Source organism: Myodes glareolus, chromosome 13 (assembly GCF_982192425.1).
Source record: "Myodes glareolus chromosome 13, mMyoGla1.1, whole genome shotgun sequence".
Taxonomy (NCBI): Eukaryota; Metazoa; Chordata; class Mammalia; order Rodentia; family Cricetidae; genus Myodes; species Myodes glareolus.
The window spans coordinates 76,639,397-76,654,381 of record NC_142038.1 but is presented as its reverse complement, the minus strand read 5'-3'; the positions used below and the strand labels follow the sequence as shown (position 1 = coordinate 76,654,381).

The following is a 14,985-nucleotide window of genomic DNA, read 5'->3' as shown; positions in this document are numbered from 1 at the left end:
CCCCTGGATTTAGAGTTACAGTGGTTTTGAGCCTCCATATGGTTGCTGGGAACCAAATCTTGGTCCTCTCTCTCAAGTGACCACACTTACGTATTATTTGCCTAATTTAGAAATTATAATGTATTTATGTATGTGCAAACATTCATTTAGGGTTCAGCGCTAAGTGTAATTTCAAGTATCCTTTGGGGGTGCTGTATATGGAAGTTATTAGGATGCAATCCATTGTAATCTTAGACATTTCATCCACTGACAGGCACATTTCCCATGACCATCTGATTTCAGGTTTCAGAGAGCTTAGCTCCCATCTTGCCCCTTCAGTACGTCTGTGCACCCGACAGTGAACACACGCTACTGGCAGCCCCTGCACAGTTCCTTCTGGAGAAGTTCCTTCAACATGCCTCATATAAACTCTTCCCCAAAGCCATCCATAACTTCAAGAGTCCTGTACTGGCCATTGACTGCTACCTTAACATTGGACAGGAGGTAAAGGGGGGGACACATCCATTTCTTCCCCATTTTAGTTCCATTGAAAACATAGATGGTTCTAAAAGAGCCAATGACAGTATGATCCAAAGGGTCCCACAAGAACAGAATTTGCCAGTAGCTCATCATTTCCTCTGATGTCAGCTGCTCTGGAGCCTGCCCTGGTGGTGTGAACAGAAGCAGCCACTTGCTCATTTAAACATTGACAAGACTTTGTTGTCATGTGGATTTTCTCGAGATTCTCTTCTTGAAAAGCACACAGTATCTTAGCATATGTGAGAGCAGCTCAGCGATTTCTGATAAATAAGTACAAGCTATGAGCCCCTTTACAGCTGCCATTTCTCCTCTTCCCATTCTCAAGTCCCTCATCAGTTTTCGTCTAGTTTGTTAGTTGTCATTTGCATCTCCATGTTTCTGCCACTAAGCCTTTCCTTCGCATTATCTTGAGAGTCCATTTCATTAACTTCAATAATGTAATATATCCTTATATATTATGCAATATATCCTTATATATATTATATATCCATATATATCCTTATATATGAATTTTTTAAAACAAAAACCAGCCTAGTTGGCAGGATGGTATGTCTCAGTGGGTAAAGGGACCAGCTGCCAATCCTTACAACTCAATCCCTGAACCCAGATGGTGCAGAGAACCAACTCCATACACAAACTCTTTCAAGTTCTAGTGCATTCAGTTTTGGAAACTAAATTTAACTTTCTGTTAATAATCCTTGCTGTGGGTTACACCATTAATTTTATAAACAGAAACTTTAAAATCAGATGGTATCTGAGCATGGAGGCACATGTCTGTAAACCCAGCATTCCAGAAGCTAGCCTGGGATATAGAGTGAGATTCTGCCTTAAAACACAAAGAACTAACCACGTGTCAATACAATCTCAATACCAATAGCAGCTAATATTTGCTGAGTACTGAACAGACTATATTAACGATTCAAAAGTACTCCTATGCAACAGGTTTTCTTACCTATGTAAATGAGGAACTGTACAATGCCATATGACTTCCAACTGAAGGAACCAGTGCTTGAATTCAAGTGTAGCTACCCCATTGTTCTCTTTTCTAGCCTGCTGCTTTCCTGTAATGTTTGTGGTTATCACCTATCATGGAAGCTGCATGGACCTAGAAATTAACTCATGCTGTTTAAAGCTTCTTTCAGAGTGAAATATATTTACTCTTTCCTATGCATGTTTTTTTACAGAATGTGGTATTGTTTTGTTTTACTATTTATGTATATGGGCATATGGGCATTTTATCTCCATGTGCATAAATACATGTCTGGTGCCTATGGAGGCCAAGAGAGGATGCAAGATCCCTTGAGACTGAAGTCACAGATGACTGTGTGCTGCCAATGTGGATGCTTGGGGTCAAACCAGGGGCCTCTGGAAGAGCAGTCAGTGCTCTTAACTCTCTGGCCCCAGAATGTAGGGTTTTTTAAAAATTTACACACACACACATTTCTGTCAGAAGAATGATTAATTTAATATAACATATATATAATATATAATGAGAGATTTAAAAATATTGAAACTTAGCCGGGCAGTGGTGGAGCACGCCTTTAATCCCAGCACTTGGGAGGCAGAGGTAGGCGGATCTCTGTGAGTTTGAGGAAAGCCTGGTCTACAAGAGCTAGTTCCAGGACAGGCTCCAAAGCTACAGAAAAACCATGTCTCAAAAAACCACACACACACACACACAAAATTGAAACTTTACTACTAAATAAGTACAAAGTGTAAATAATCAACAACTTATATTGAGGAAGTGTGGCTCTCACCTTACATCCCAACTGAAGAGGAAGGCACTGACTACAGTGTTCCTCAACAAAAGGACAGTCCTCTATTGCTTTTGAAACGTCTTTGGTTTTTATTTGTTTGTTTCAGGTAGCCATATGCTATGTCAGCTCCAGACCCCATTCCAGCAATATCAACTGTGAAGGGGTGTTTTTCAGTGGACTTCTCTTGTACCTCTGTGACTCTTTTGTAGGTGCCGATCTTCTCAAGAAATTCAAGTTTCTAAAAGGTAAGTCAAATTCAGTGTCTTGAATGTGAATGCTATTGTCACTAGAAGAAAAAAATCAAGAGTTGAATGGCACACAAGCAAGCAAAGCTTTGGCCAAAGTTTGAATACTTTGATTCTAAACCAGGGATACTGATAATATTGGGGTAAGATCTGTAATACAAAAAGATTTCTTATGTGTATGTATGTGTGCAAGTGCCTGCAGAGGCCAGAAGGTATCCAATGTCCTGGAACTTAAGGTTGTTAGCCATCTGACTGGGTGCTGGGGATTGAACTTGGGTTCTCTGCAAGCAGTAGAAAGGCTCTTAACCACTGAGCTCTCTTATCTGTGACTTCTTAAACAGGCTTTTACCATTACTTACTTCAGAAATATGTTTCTGGTATCTAAGCTAGATACCAGACAGAAGCTAAACTCTACCTATATATGTTTGTAAGCAGTATATGCACTCTAAAGTCATTTGATTGGGTCAGAAATCAACAGCAGAAAAATTGCATAATTGTACCCCCCAGACATACTCTTAGCTATGAGGCTGTCACAGACACTAAAGTTGTCTTATTAGGTTCAACTTACTTAAGAATATCTACAAATCCAGGACCACAAATCATCCTTAGAAAATGACCTGAGGTCAGTGATAGAAGACACTCAGTATACTGTATGCACCATGAAAGTGGGGAGCTAGCTCTGAGTGTATGTGTAAGAGTGTGTAGCAGTGGTTCTTAGGTAGAGAAAGGGTATGTGCCTGAAGAGGTTGTTGGTTGTCACTGTAAGTCTCAGCAGATAGTAAGCTGGCTCCACTGCACAGACTCAGCAAACAATGGTTTTGTCAGTCACTACGAGAGAGGAGGCTGAGGCTGAAGGAAAGCTCCTTCTAACATCACTTTAAGCTCCTTGACACTTTTGCAAAACTACTTGGAATAGAATATCTACCTGTATGTTGGTTCTCAAATGTGGTTATCATTCTTATCAATTTAATGTCTGCTCCTCCTGAAGGTGCTACTTTGTGCGTCATCTGCCAAGACAGAAGCTCCTTACGGCAAACAATTGTTCGCTTAGAGCTGGAGGATGAGTGGCAGTTTCGCCTCCGGGATGAGTTTCAAACTGCTAACAGCAGTGATGATAAGCCTCTCTACTTTCTTACTGGACGGCATGTATGAGTTGTTGAAGAGACCAAAAACAACAAACTGATCCCTAGATGGAGTGGGACAACAATTATTGGGGATTTTATTTTTTCCTTTAAAGTACAATCACTGTGGAGCAAAGTGCAACATATTTATCTCTTCTCCAAAGAGCTCCCCAAATGTGACCAAGGTCTTCTTTGGGGCACTGTCCTTCTTTAGTTCTGCTGACAGGACCCAGATTCAGGTCAATGCCACAGTGGGCAGTTATGCAATTACACAGGATGTGCTCTGCTGTGGGAGCCTGAGGATATATTCTGGAGAAAAAACATGGAGTATGCATTGTTTTTCCTACTACATTATGTTGGGGGGCAGGGGGCCGACCGTCAGCATTAGCCAGCTTGAATGTGTTACATGAGACTCACACCACTGGTGTGGAATTAATTGAAGATTAACACTTGAGGCCTGAACCCTCAGTTTCTCTTCAGTTCTGTACCTTGGTACAGTATTACTCAGGGGTCTGAAATGATAGAATGTAGAAGATATTTGTATTTAAAAAGAAATAGCTTTGTCTTTCTCTGTGCAGTGTTAGTTTAAGATTTATAATCTTATATATATCGAAACCTTTGGCAAAATTTCCACAGGAGTTAAAAGTTTACTATTTAAACGGAACAAAGAATCAGTACATGCAGAGCAGGCATTAGGTGCATTCATGAGGGTTCTCGGAGCTTGAGCCCTTTGCCTTGCCCATTCCAGTCTTTAAGCACACCACATTTATAAGAATGCAGAACAGTGATTTGTACAAGAAACTATGTGGACGAATTAGCATTCTGCAGTTATGCTCTATCACTGTGTTTCAATTGAAAGGAAGGAGTTGGCACCTAGAAACTCACACAACAGGCTGGGATTTATTGTGGATTTGAACTAGTGGATTGCTGTGACTTAGGCTAAGCATCCTTTAAAAGACTTAACCAGTAACAGCTGTCTTACAGTGACACACAAAAATGGGTGGAAATGGGAAACAGAACTATAGACACGTTTTCCTTAATTTTATCAGTGACATTTTTCCTGAGGAGTAAGGAAGACTCCACAAAGCGCCTTTTGAACTCATTAAAATTAGTGGGTAGTGTATGACTAATATCAACAGTAGGGGGTATAAGTTTCTATGGATTTCTCATCAAATATTTTAATCAGAAACATTTTGAGAAAATATCTCACAGTAATCTACTGAAGTTTACATGTAAATTGCTCTACTTCATGGTACCTTTGAGTTTTCTCAGTCCAAGTGTCTGATTTTATCTCCAGTTAAGATGGTCATCTTTCCTTGAATCTGTCTTAGAACCCAAGACTACTGAAAGTCTACTGAGCCTGCACTTATTGCAGTGTTAGCTAAGCTTGGTTATCCAGGAATAAAAGGAGTTTACAGCTAGTGAGAAGATGGAATGGATTAGATGGAAAAGAACGGTTTGCAGCTCTCTTGGATCTAATATAGCTACTTATGAGGTTTTAAATGTATTTTAAATGGATAGTTCCTTTTAACCCCATTTTAAATTGTCCCTCAAGGAGGACCCGCCTTATTATATGCTTATTTCTTAACTTTAATAGAGCAGAATTTTAGCAAAGAGGTATGTTCCAGGGCAGTCTAATTTAGGTATGAATGCATCTAACTTGTTCCTGTTTTGCTGAAAGGGTCCAATGCAGGTAATATCAAGAAAGCCACTGTTTGTGCAATATTTCAATAACACTATGTAGGGTAAATAAAAATACTTGAAATAATTCCACAACTATTGTGCCAGGGGCAGAGGCCTCTTAGGAGTTCTTACTGGCTTTTTCTTTTTGGACTCAGTTACTTTAATGCAGGCACTCCGTGTTAGTTAGAGCTACACTGGAAATTCAAGTGATCATAAACTGTAAACACTATTCCACTCCTCCACGAGAAAAGCCAGAATAGAACCAAAAGACTGTCCATCACTCCAATAACTGACAAGTTTTCATTTACCTGCCTCTTTTTCTCCAAAGCCTAAATAAAGGTTTGGATATTTTAAAGTTACCTTAATCAGTGTAATCCTTTAGTGAATGCTAGGTCCTCTTTAAGGATGGAATTGCACAAGCCCAGACCATCATGACTTGTTAGTGCATGTCTTGGTGTGTTTGATTTTACCCTCTTCCATCCCTGAGGACAGTGAGTTAGGTCAAATAGATTAAGTCACATGGTAATGTACCTGCAGACCTGCTGAACTTTGGCATGCATGACAGTTCACACAGGTTAATATTGAATGTAACCTAAAAAAAATTAGAAAAACTGTAGTCAAGTGTTGGCTGTAATTTATGCAACTGCTTCTTGTGATTTTTAGAAAAGGGGGCACCCGTGTTACTTTGTTACTGTAAAATTTTCTTAACGAAAATTTGGTGAATTTCACTCACTAGTCAGTCTACCTCACATTTTGTTTATGACGCTGTGTCTACAGTATGTTGTTGTTCTTTCATTTGGTGAATGTATTAAAATTCCCTCCCACTCCTCATTCACTAAAGTTTGTTTTCTTTAACCCAATTTTCCCTAAGTTAAAAGGTGACATGAGCTGTGACTCTGGCAATGTCTGGTATTGTACTGTGGGTGGCTCAGAGAGTCTACTATCTTGGCACAATCCAAGAAAACACTAAGTAAATAGTTGGATGAAATCTACAGCTTACCTAAAGCAGTTATATACACCAAAATCTCTACTGGAAAAATGCAGACTGCTACATAATTATAGATGACAGACCTATATAGAAGGCAACTATATTTACTTTTGTGGCCTCAAACAGTTCTGGGTCACTGGTCACATTTATTATTAATCATTTATTATTAATTTTGGATTTATTTCTAAATTCCACCTACTTTTACCAACTCTTAGGGGACAAAAGGCCTTCTAGCTCTAATAAAGAACATTTATAGTAATAGAATTTGAAACAAAACCACTCATCTAGGCCAAAGCAATAACTATTTTCATGTCTGCTGACAGACAGGGAAGCAAGCTTCCACTACCTGTTCAAAAGTAACTGGCCTAGAAAAACCAACAACATACCAATTGCTAAAGTCCTGGAAGCCATAAGAAGGAAGGAGGTATATGTGAATCACTACGGTGGAAATTGAGTCAGCGATCTTTTTTTTTTTCTTTTTTTGACACAGGGTTTCTCTGAGTAACAGGCTGTCCTGGAACTCGTTTTGTAGACCAAGCGGGCCTTGAACTCACAAAGATCTGTTTGTCTCTGCTTCCTATGCGCCACTACCACCCAGACAACTCAGCAATTTTAACTCTGTGAACTGAAGTTGTGTTTCTACACAACTGGTCAACCAAGCCAGGCAAACAAGAACCACTAAAACATCACAGTAGTGTGGAACTGTGTTCATGCTTTTGGTAATTGTAGAGTTCACACTCATTATCAAGTTGATTAATTACTCTGCTTTCTCCAATCCTTGCTCAAGAAACCATCCATACAAGGCAGGCATACCCATCAAAACCCGTGGTTCCTACAATATGCTAGTTATCTTTTTGGACCAACAAGTAACAAACATCTGTATAATCAGCAATTATATAAACTACTGAAGTCTGCAAGTGGTCACTGGCTGTGCTGTGACTGCTGCCTCCCACACCCCACAGATGCTTTGTTGCTAGCATCACAGAGACTCCCTTCTTCCCAAAGGTGGTGAAGACAGTGGTGACCTTCTAGAGTGTCTGTGACTGTTTCCATGGTTTCCATCACCACTCTCTTCTGACTCTCTCGTGGTTTATGCTGTTTCAGATTCTCTCGAATGATGGGTATGCCTTGCTAGTTCCCTTTTTCTACACCAGGATAGTTTCATATAAACCTCCAAATAACAGCTTAAGCCCAAACCTCTATCAAACTCCAAAGCCACATAGACAACTAACTATGAAGGCGGTAATTCCGCTTGCAAATTCTATAACCACTTTAAACTTTGACCAAAACTGAACCTGCCCTTCCTCATCAAATCCTCCCAACCCATTTTCTCTTTTTACCTCCTATTTACTAAAGCTAGACCAGATTCCCTGTGGCACGTATTCTCCCCACAGTTAGAAATGACTGACAGCTTTAGTTCTTCCTCTGTTCAGTGCTGCGATATTCTGTACAAGCTGCTTATGTGTAGTCCCTTTTCAAGCCCTAAGTCTTATCTTCTGTTTGTTTGTTTTGGTTTTGGAGACAGGGTTTTGCTGTAGCTATCAAGCCTGTCCTGGACCTAGTTCTTGTAGACCAGGCTGGCCTCGAACTCACAGAGATTCACCTGCCTCTGCCTCCCAAGTGCTGGGATTAAAGGCATGTGTGTGCCACCACTGCCCATCTCAAAGTCTTATCTTATAAACCCTATTGCAGGCTACAGAGAGGTTTCGGTAGTTAAGAGCATTAGCTACTCTCTCAGAGAACTGGGGTTCAATTCCCAGCACCCACATGGCAGTTCACAACTGTCTGTAACTGCAATTCTAAAGCATCTGGCACCCTCATACAGACATACATGCAGACAAAATACCAATGCACATACACACACACAAAAAAAAATCTTTTAGGAAAAGCCATAAATCTTAATAAATAAAACAATGAACACTAAATACAGGGTCTGATATACTCAGATGGTAGGTGCTCGGGCTACTATTCTTAAAGAAATGTCCAAGTTGTAAAATTTGATTCCACTGATGCCAACATTTAAAGCAAACAGTCACTATTTATCCTGCCCTCCCTTTAGGTCTTCATCAAGCATGGCCTGCTAATCCAAGTAACATGTTAAGGCTCACATGGAAATGGGACCTGTATTAATGAAGTTAACAGTATCAGAGAGCTAACACTAGTTCAAAGCTTCACTGTGCTTCCAAAAAGTCAAGGTATTTATCAAGCAAATAAGAATAAAGATGACTACAAGAGTCTCAATCCCAAGGGAAAATGATAATGTCAAAAGTCCTACCAGGGGCTAGGGGCTAAAGAGATGGCTCAGCAGGCAAGAGCACTTACCATCCTTGTAGCAGACCTGCCTTCAGTTCCTGGCATACACATGGCATATACACAAAAACCCATGCAAAAGAAAGAAAAGAAGTAGTAGTGGCCAGGCAGTGGTGGCACACACCTTTAATTCCAGCACTTGGACCTCTATGAGTTCGGGGCCAGCCTGGTCTACAGAGCAAGTTCCAGGACAGGTTCCAAAGCTACACAGGGAAGACCTGTCTCAAAAAACCAAAACAGAAAAGAGATAAAAGAGAGAGAGAAAAGAGGAAAAAAGTAGTAGTGGCATGTGCCTTTAATCCCTGCATTCAGGAGGCAAAGGCAGGCAGATCTCTAAAGCCAGGGCTACATAGTGAGACCCTGTCTCAAATAATGATGATGATGACAATGTAATGAAGAGGAGACTGTGATGATGATGACTGGGGCTGGGAGGAGGAGACGTAGGTAGCAGACAGCTCGAGAGTTAGGACCAGAGCTCAGTTCCCTGCACCTACAGGCAGCTCACAAAAACCTTGTAAATTTACTTCAAGAGAATACAATGCGAGGGACCAGGCATGCATATGGTACAGATACATACACACGGGCATTCACATTCTAACTCTTAGAAAAAGAGGGAAAAAAAAACTGTCACTGCTTTTGAGTCAGAATGAATAGTTACAATCCCAACCATTCTATTCATGGAAACAGTACAGACCTTTTTATGTTTTTGTTTTTAATGAACACTTGCATTTTGCCTACATGTCTGTATGAGAGTGTTGGGGCCCCTGGAACTGGAGTTACAGACAGTTGTGAACTGCATGTAGGTGCTGGGAATTGAACCAGGATCCTTTGGAAGAGCAAGCAGTACTTTTATCCACTGAGTCATCTCTCCAGCCTGAAAGAGTACAGTCTTATACTACTCTATAAATAATAAAACAGCCGGGAATGGTGGCGCATGCCTTTAATCCCAGCACTTGGGAGGCAGAGGCAAGCGGATCTCTGTGAGTTCGAACCACATAGAAACCCTGCCTCAAAAAAAACAAAAAACAAAACCAAAAAAAAGAAAGAAAGAAAGAAAGAAAGAAAGAAAATAAAAAAAAAACCAAACTTAAAGGGGGATAAAATGTACAACTGACTGTTAATTATAATGCAAGTCCCTAAATTTTAGTAGGTTTTCAATGGGGATATGATCATTTCAGTTCTAAAAGACAATTTAACTGAAACCACAGTGACACAGTGGGCTGTGTTTCTTTATTTCTTTGAAAGTTAATTAAGTACCATATTATTAAAATATTCAGGAAGAACTGACAAACTAGTAAACACTATCTTTAAGAAGCCCATGTTTTAATCTTATGTCAGTCTTAAGCCTAAGAAACTCCCTGAAAGGGCACAAATATTCGACACAACGTTGTCTCCATACATTTATCACTTAGAAAAGGTATCAAGTATTTTATTATTTTATTCTACATTATATACAGGTCATAAAAGGCCACAGCAGTTTTTCAACATATAAACCCTTTAAAAGTAGAGGGCACTATGAAAGATAGACAAGTATCAAAATGAAGTCCAGTAATGAGGGCGTATACTCAGTGCAGTATTTCTGAGGAAATAACAGCGTAGACACCGACCACCCACATTGAGTTTACAACTATTCTGTAGTTCTTTGCGACTCTAGTCATTTATGGCGCCACATGAGAGCTTCCCACTGCCACCGCCGGGGACAGAGAAGTAAGCAATGGAGACTCTATTGCAAGTTATTTCACTTGAAGCTCTCCTTTTTTGAGGAATTTTCTTAGTATAGTTTAGTAGCTTCAAATTCTCAAGCACGTAATACTGTACTGTTCTTGAATAATAACTCAAAAAACATTAGTTTCCACTCTGAAAATACAATCTTTAAACATATAACTGGTATCAGCAGATCAATATAAAAAAATACAGTACCAAGCTACACTGGTATATTTCCATATTAAGAACTTCAAAATATACTTATCACTGAGACCATAGTCCTTGCATTAATTTTCAGTCCACTATGAACAATTATCTGCTGCATGTAAACATGTCTAAATAACTATAGATAAAATACAATCATAAATTTCTGTAAAAGATAATAAAATATCTTCTTTAAAAAAACAAAACAATAATAAGCTATTACTGCATTGTTTCCAATTTTATGAAAATGGAACAACCATATGGTTGTTTCCAGTCCTGAGTTCATTTGTAATAAAAATGGCCCTAGTTCCTGGTTAAAGTCAGCAACCAATTCTTTCTCTTCAAAAGATGTCTTCTGGTACATTAGGCAACATCTGGATTAGGTGGTATTCTGTCCATTAATAAAATTATAGACCAGAAACTGACCAGTGCCACAGTACTGTGTTGCAAACAACTTTCCATCAGGAGTGGGATCTGAGAAAGCAATTTCTTCTTTACTCAAATATGAGCCATAAATAAAGTTACTCCTATTGGGAAAAAAAAAGGAAGGGTGGGGAAAAGAGGGGAAGATTAAAAATTAATCTTTCTGTTCACTGAAACTGAACAACCTATCAAATTCATTTAGACAAGAAAGACTAAAGCAATGCTATGTTATTCTAAAAAACAAAATACCTGTTGGTCTTAAATATTATAATTTTTAATATAATTATTAAATAAAGTAGGAAGACTTTTAGAAAAGTAATAATTATAAAAAATGTTTGTCCAACATCATGTCATAAAGTACTCAACAACTGAGAGTTGAAGAACTTCTCAATCAAGGTATCAAGAAACATGAATTCACAGTGAAAGACTATTTCTCAGATCAGGAAAAAGGTATGTCTGTCCCCTTCCCTGCAATAACACCACCAACAACTCTTACCAGCATAAACCAGAGAAGACATAAACATCCCAATGAGAATGAAAGAAAGAAAAAAAGCTCTTTCTTTGGAAGATGATATAATCTTACAAAGAGGAAATTCTGAGGGATTTACCAAAAGACCGGTTAAAATTTAGTAAATGATCTAGGGAGTTAGAGAAATGGCTCAGTGGCTAAGAGGACTGGTTAGTTGCGCATCCAGAGGTCCTGAGTTCAATTTCCAGCAACCACATGGTGGCTCACAACCATCCATAACGAGTCTGGTGCCCTCTTCTGGCCTGCAGGTACACATGCAGGCAGAAAACTATACATAATAAATAAACAAATAAATTTAGTAAATGATCTGAAGACTCAGATTGATATTCAACTGTGAACTGTATTAGCTATACTGAAAAATGGACAGTCCAAACATAAACCTTGAAAACAACCAATCTCTAACACTAAGATGAGCACAATGCTTAGGAAAATAATTACCAAAAAAAAAAAAAAACACCTGTAAGCTAAAAACGATAAAATATTATTTAAATAAAAACCTAATAAAGAGACACCCATGTTTAAAAGTCAGAAAACTCAATACTATTAAAGTGTTATTACTGCAGAAACTGACCCATAGCTAGTTAGTTTCCTTGGATAAAATGGTAAGCTGATCGTAAAATTCACAAGGAAATAAAAAGGATACTGAAGAGTCAAAACATAAAAGAAAAAGAAAAAAAAGAAGAAAAAGTCTGAAGGATTCATATATTTTCTTTTCCAAATATACCACACAAAGCTCTAGCACTCAATACTGACATAAGCATAGACACACAGAACACGGAACAGACAGACATGTCTAGAGAGAAACCTTTACAAGTATGCCGAGAACAGGAACTATTCAGAGGAGAGTGCAGTCCTTGTAACAAATGGTGGGAGAATAAGATATCCACATGCCAAAAGTATATTTGCATGTTGTTATCACTTCTCATACAATAATAAAATCCAATAGAGCCACAGCGTAAGTATAAAACTAAACTAGAAGGATAAACATGAATCTTTGGGGCCATGCATTAGACAATGGATTTTAAAATATGACAAAAGGAACAAAAGAAAAAAAAGCATGAAGTAGATTTCATCAAAATGAAGTGTGTGTCAAAGAACACATTCAGATATAGTGTATGATCCTAACATCTGGGAAATGAGGAGACCAAAGGCTTTTAACCCCAGCACTTGGGAGGCAGACAGATCTCTGTGAGTTCAAAGTTAGCCAGGTCTACAGAACAAATGCCAGGAAAGCCAGAGCTGTCACACAGAGAAACCCTATCTCAAAAAACAAACAACAACAGCAAAAAAGCTGACACAGGCTTGAATAGGTTCCTTTCTTTTTTTTCATACATGTCTGGTCAAAGAGAAAGAGAGACAGAGAGAACTGAGAACATATTTGTTGTTTTGCCTAGACTGGCTGACCATGAGTTCCTGGGCTCTGGGTTCTGGGTCTCTCCAGCACTTAGCACTGGAATTATAGACACATGCCACCTTATCATGCATTACACAGGTCCTAGGGATCTGAACTTAAGTATTCATGGTTACACAAAAACTTCATCAACTGAGACGTTTTCCAGCCTCTCAATAGGTTTTTCTCCTAAAGACGATGAAGTGAAGAACTTGGAGCCCTTATATATTGCTGGTTGGGTTCTAAAATGGTGGCAGATGCTACAGAAGAGAGTTCAGCAGTTTCTCAAAACATTAAATTCATCAGTACTACAAGATTCCCAATTATACACCTAAGTATACACTCTCAAAATTATACACGTCCACACAAACACTGGTGTATAAATGGTCATAGCAATACTATCCATGAATGTCAGTAAGCAGAAACACACCAAATGTAAACAGATGAAAGAACAAATAATTCTACTCTACTATTGGTAATCATAAAAAAGCAATTTATTTTTTAATGTTTTAAAAAGCAGGATTGGGAAGATAGCTTAGTTGGTAATGGGCATGCACAAGGACCTGAGTTCAATGACCAGAACCCACATTTTAAAAAAGCTTGTGGGCTTGTGATCCTAGCACTACATGGTGGAGACTGGCTCATGGCTGTCCAGCCTCACCTGCTGGGTGAGTTCCAAGCCAGTGAGAGATCCTGTCTCAAAAGCCAAGAAGGACAGCACTGGAGAAGCGACACCGAAGACTGTCCTCTGGTTGCCGCACAGAGACACATACATATACAGCACACGCACACACACACAAGCAATAGACAGATCCATGCTACCACACTGATGATACTTAGAATTCCACTTGTATGAACTGTTCAGTATAGAAATGTACATTGATACAGAGTAGGCTGGTGGCTACCAGCCAGCAACTAGAGATACGTTGAGTTAGGTTTAGGGATGGAGAGGGTGGGGAGTAGAAATGCTCTAGGTCAGGTGATAGTTATATATGTTTTGAGTATATTAAACTCACTGAATGGCAACTAGATGGATTTAGGGTGTAATTCTCAAGCCCGCTGGCAGCATCTTTATACCGTCAGAAGGGACAGTAAGTGAAGAAGCAAAGGCTACGCACCCTAACAGGGAGCTCACTCACTGTCGTAAGACTAATTACAACACTGCTGTTTCCATGGTTTGAACAAAAGCTACCTACATGACTTGCTACAAGATTTAAAGGATGGAAAATAAATCCTCTCACTCCTCTAGGACTATTTGTGTTTAATCATCTTGTTTCCCAGGCTTCGCACTAAAAGGACTGGAAACAGAACAGTTGTGAGTTCATTAACCACACACATAGTAAGGAGCTAAGGCCCACCTGTAACAGCAATGGTTATTTTAAAACCTATTCCCATAGGAAACAGTTCACAGTCTATAAATAAACAATAAACTGACCTAAAAAACCAATTTTTTAAGCACTACTGATTGAACCTGGGGCCTGATACTTGGTGGGCAAGTGCTCTACCACTCTGACCCCAAAACCTTTTATGGATGATTAATTTTAACCTTCATTTTATCCTTTATCTAAGGGACTTTATTGGAAGAAAAAAGTCTGATGCTTTTGTGTTTCTGATAAACAACCACAGGATAATAGAAAAATAAACGACACCGAAGAGAATATAAAATAATACTTAAAAACTTTTAAACATTTATTATTAGCATATGCATGTGTATGCCTTTGCGTGCATGTGTGTGTGTGTGTGTGTGTGTGTGAATGCCTGTGCTATAATGTTTGTACAGAGAGGTCATATAACTCAGTGGAGTTGGCTCTGTCCTCCTACCTTTATGTGGTTTGAGAGATTGAAATCAGTTTTTTTCAATCAGCACCTTTACCTGTAGAATCATGTCACTGCCTCCCCCACACCAAAAAAAAAACCCTTTTTTTTCTTTCTAGACAGGATTTATCTGTAGCTTTGAAGCCTGTCTTGGAACTCGCTCTGTAGACCAGACTGGCCTCGAATTCATAGAGATCTGCCTGCCTCTGCCTCCAGAGTGCTGAAATTAAAGACATGTGCCACCACTGCTGGCCAAAAAGAATATTAAAACAATTTTCTCTAAAAGTTGACTTCCCA

The 14,985-nt window shown here is 39.0% G+C and overlaps 2 protein-coding genes across 6 annotated transcripts in view; one reads left to right on the top strand and one right to left on the bottom strand.

Moving 5' to 3' along the window:
• Positions 1–6,156, top strand: part of Greb1l (GREB1 like retinoic acid receptor coactivator) — a 248,490-nt gene extending 242,334 nt beyond the window's left edge. Inside the window, 3 exon segments of the mRNA XM_048447985.3 lie at positions 283–483; positions 2,383–2,521; positions 3,510–6,156. Of these exon segments, the coding sequence (XP_048303942.3) occupies positions 283–483; positions 2,383–2,521; positions 3,510–3,673 (504 nt within the window). The 3' untranslated portion in view covers positions 3,674–6,156.
• Positions 6,157–10,036: 3,880 nt separating this feature from the next.
• Positions 10,037–14,985, bottom strand: part of Esco1 (establishment of sister chromatid cohesion N-acetyltransferase 1) — a 70,148-nt gene continuing 65,199 nt past the window's right edge. For all 5 annotated transcript variants that reach the window (XM_087896262.1, XM_087896260.1, XM_087896261.1 and 2 more), the window contains one exon: positions 10,037–11,058. In XM_087896262.1, coding sequence (XP_087752388.1) covers positions 10,911–11,058 — 148 coding nt within the window. In that variant the 3' untranslated portion in view covers positions 10,037–10,910. The remainder of the gene's footprint in view (positions 11,059–14,985) is intronic.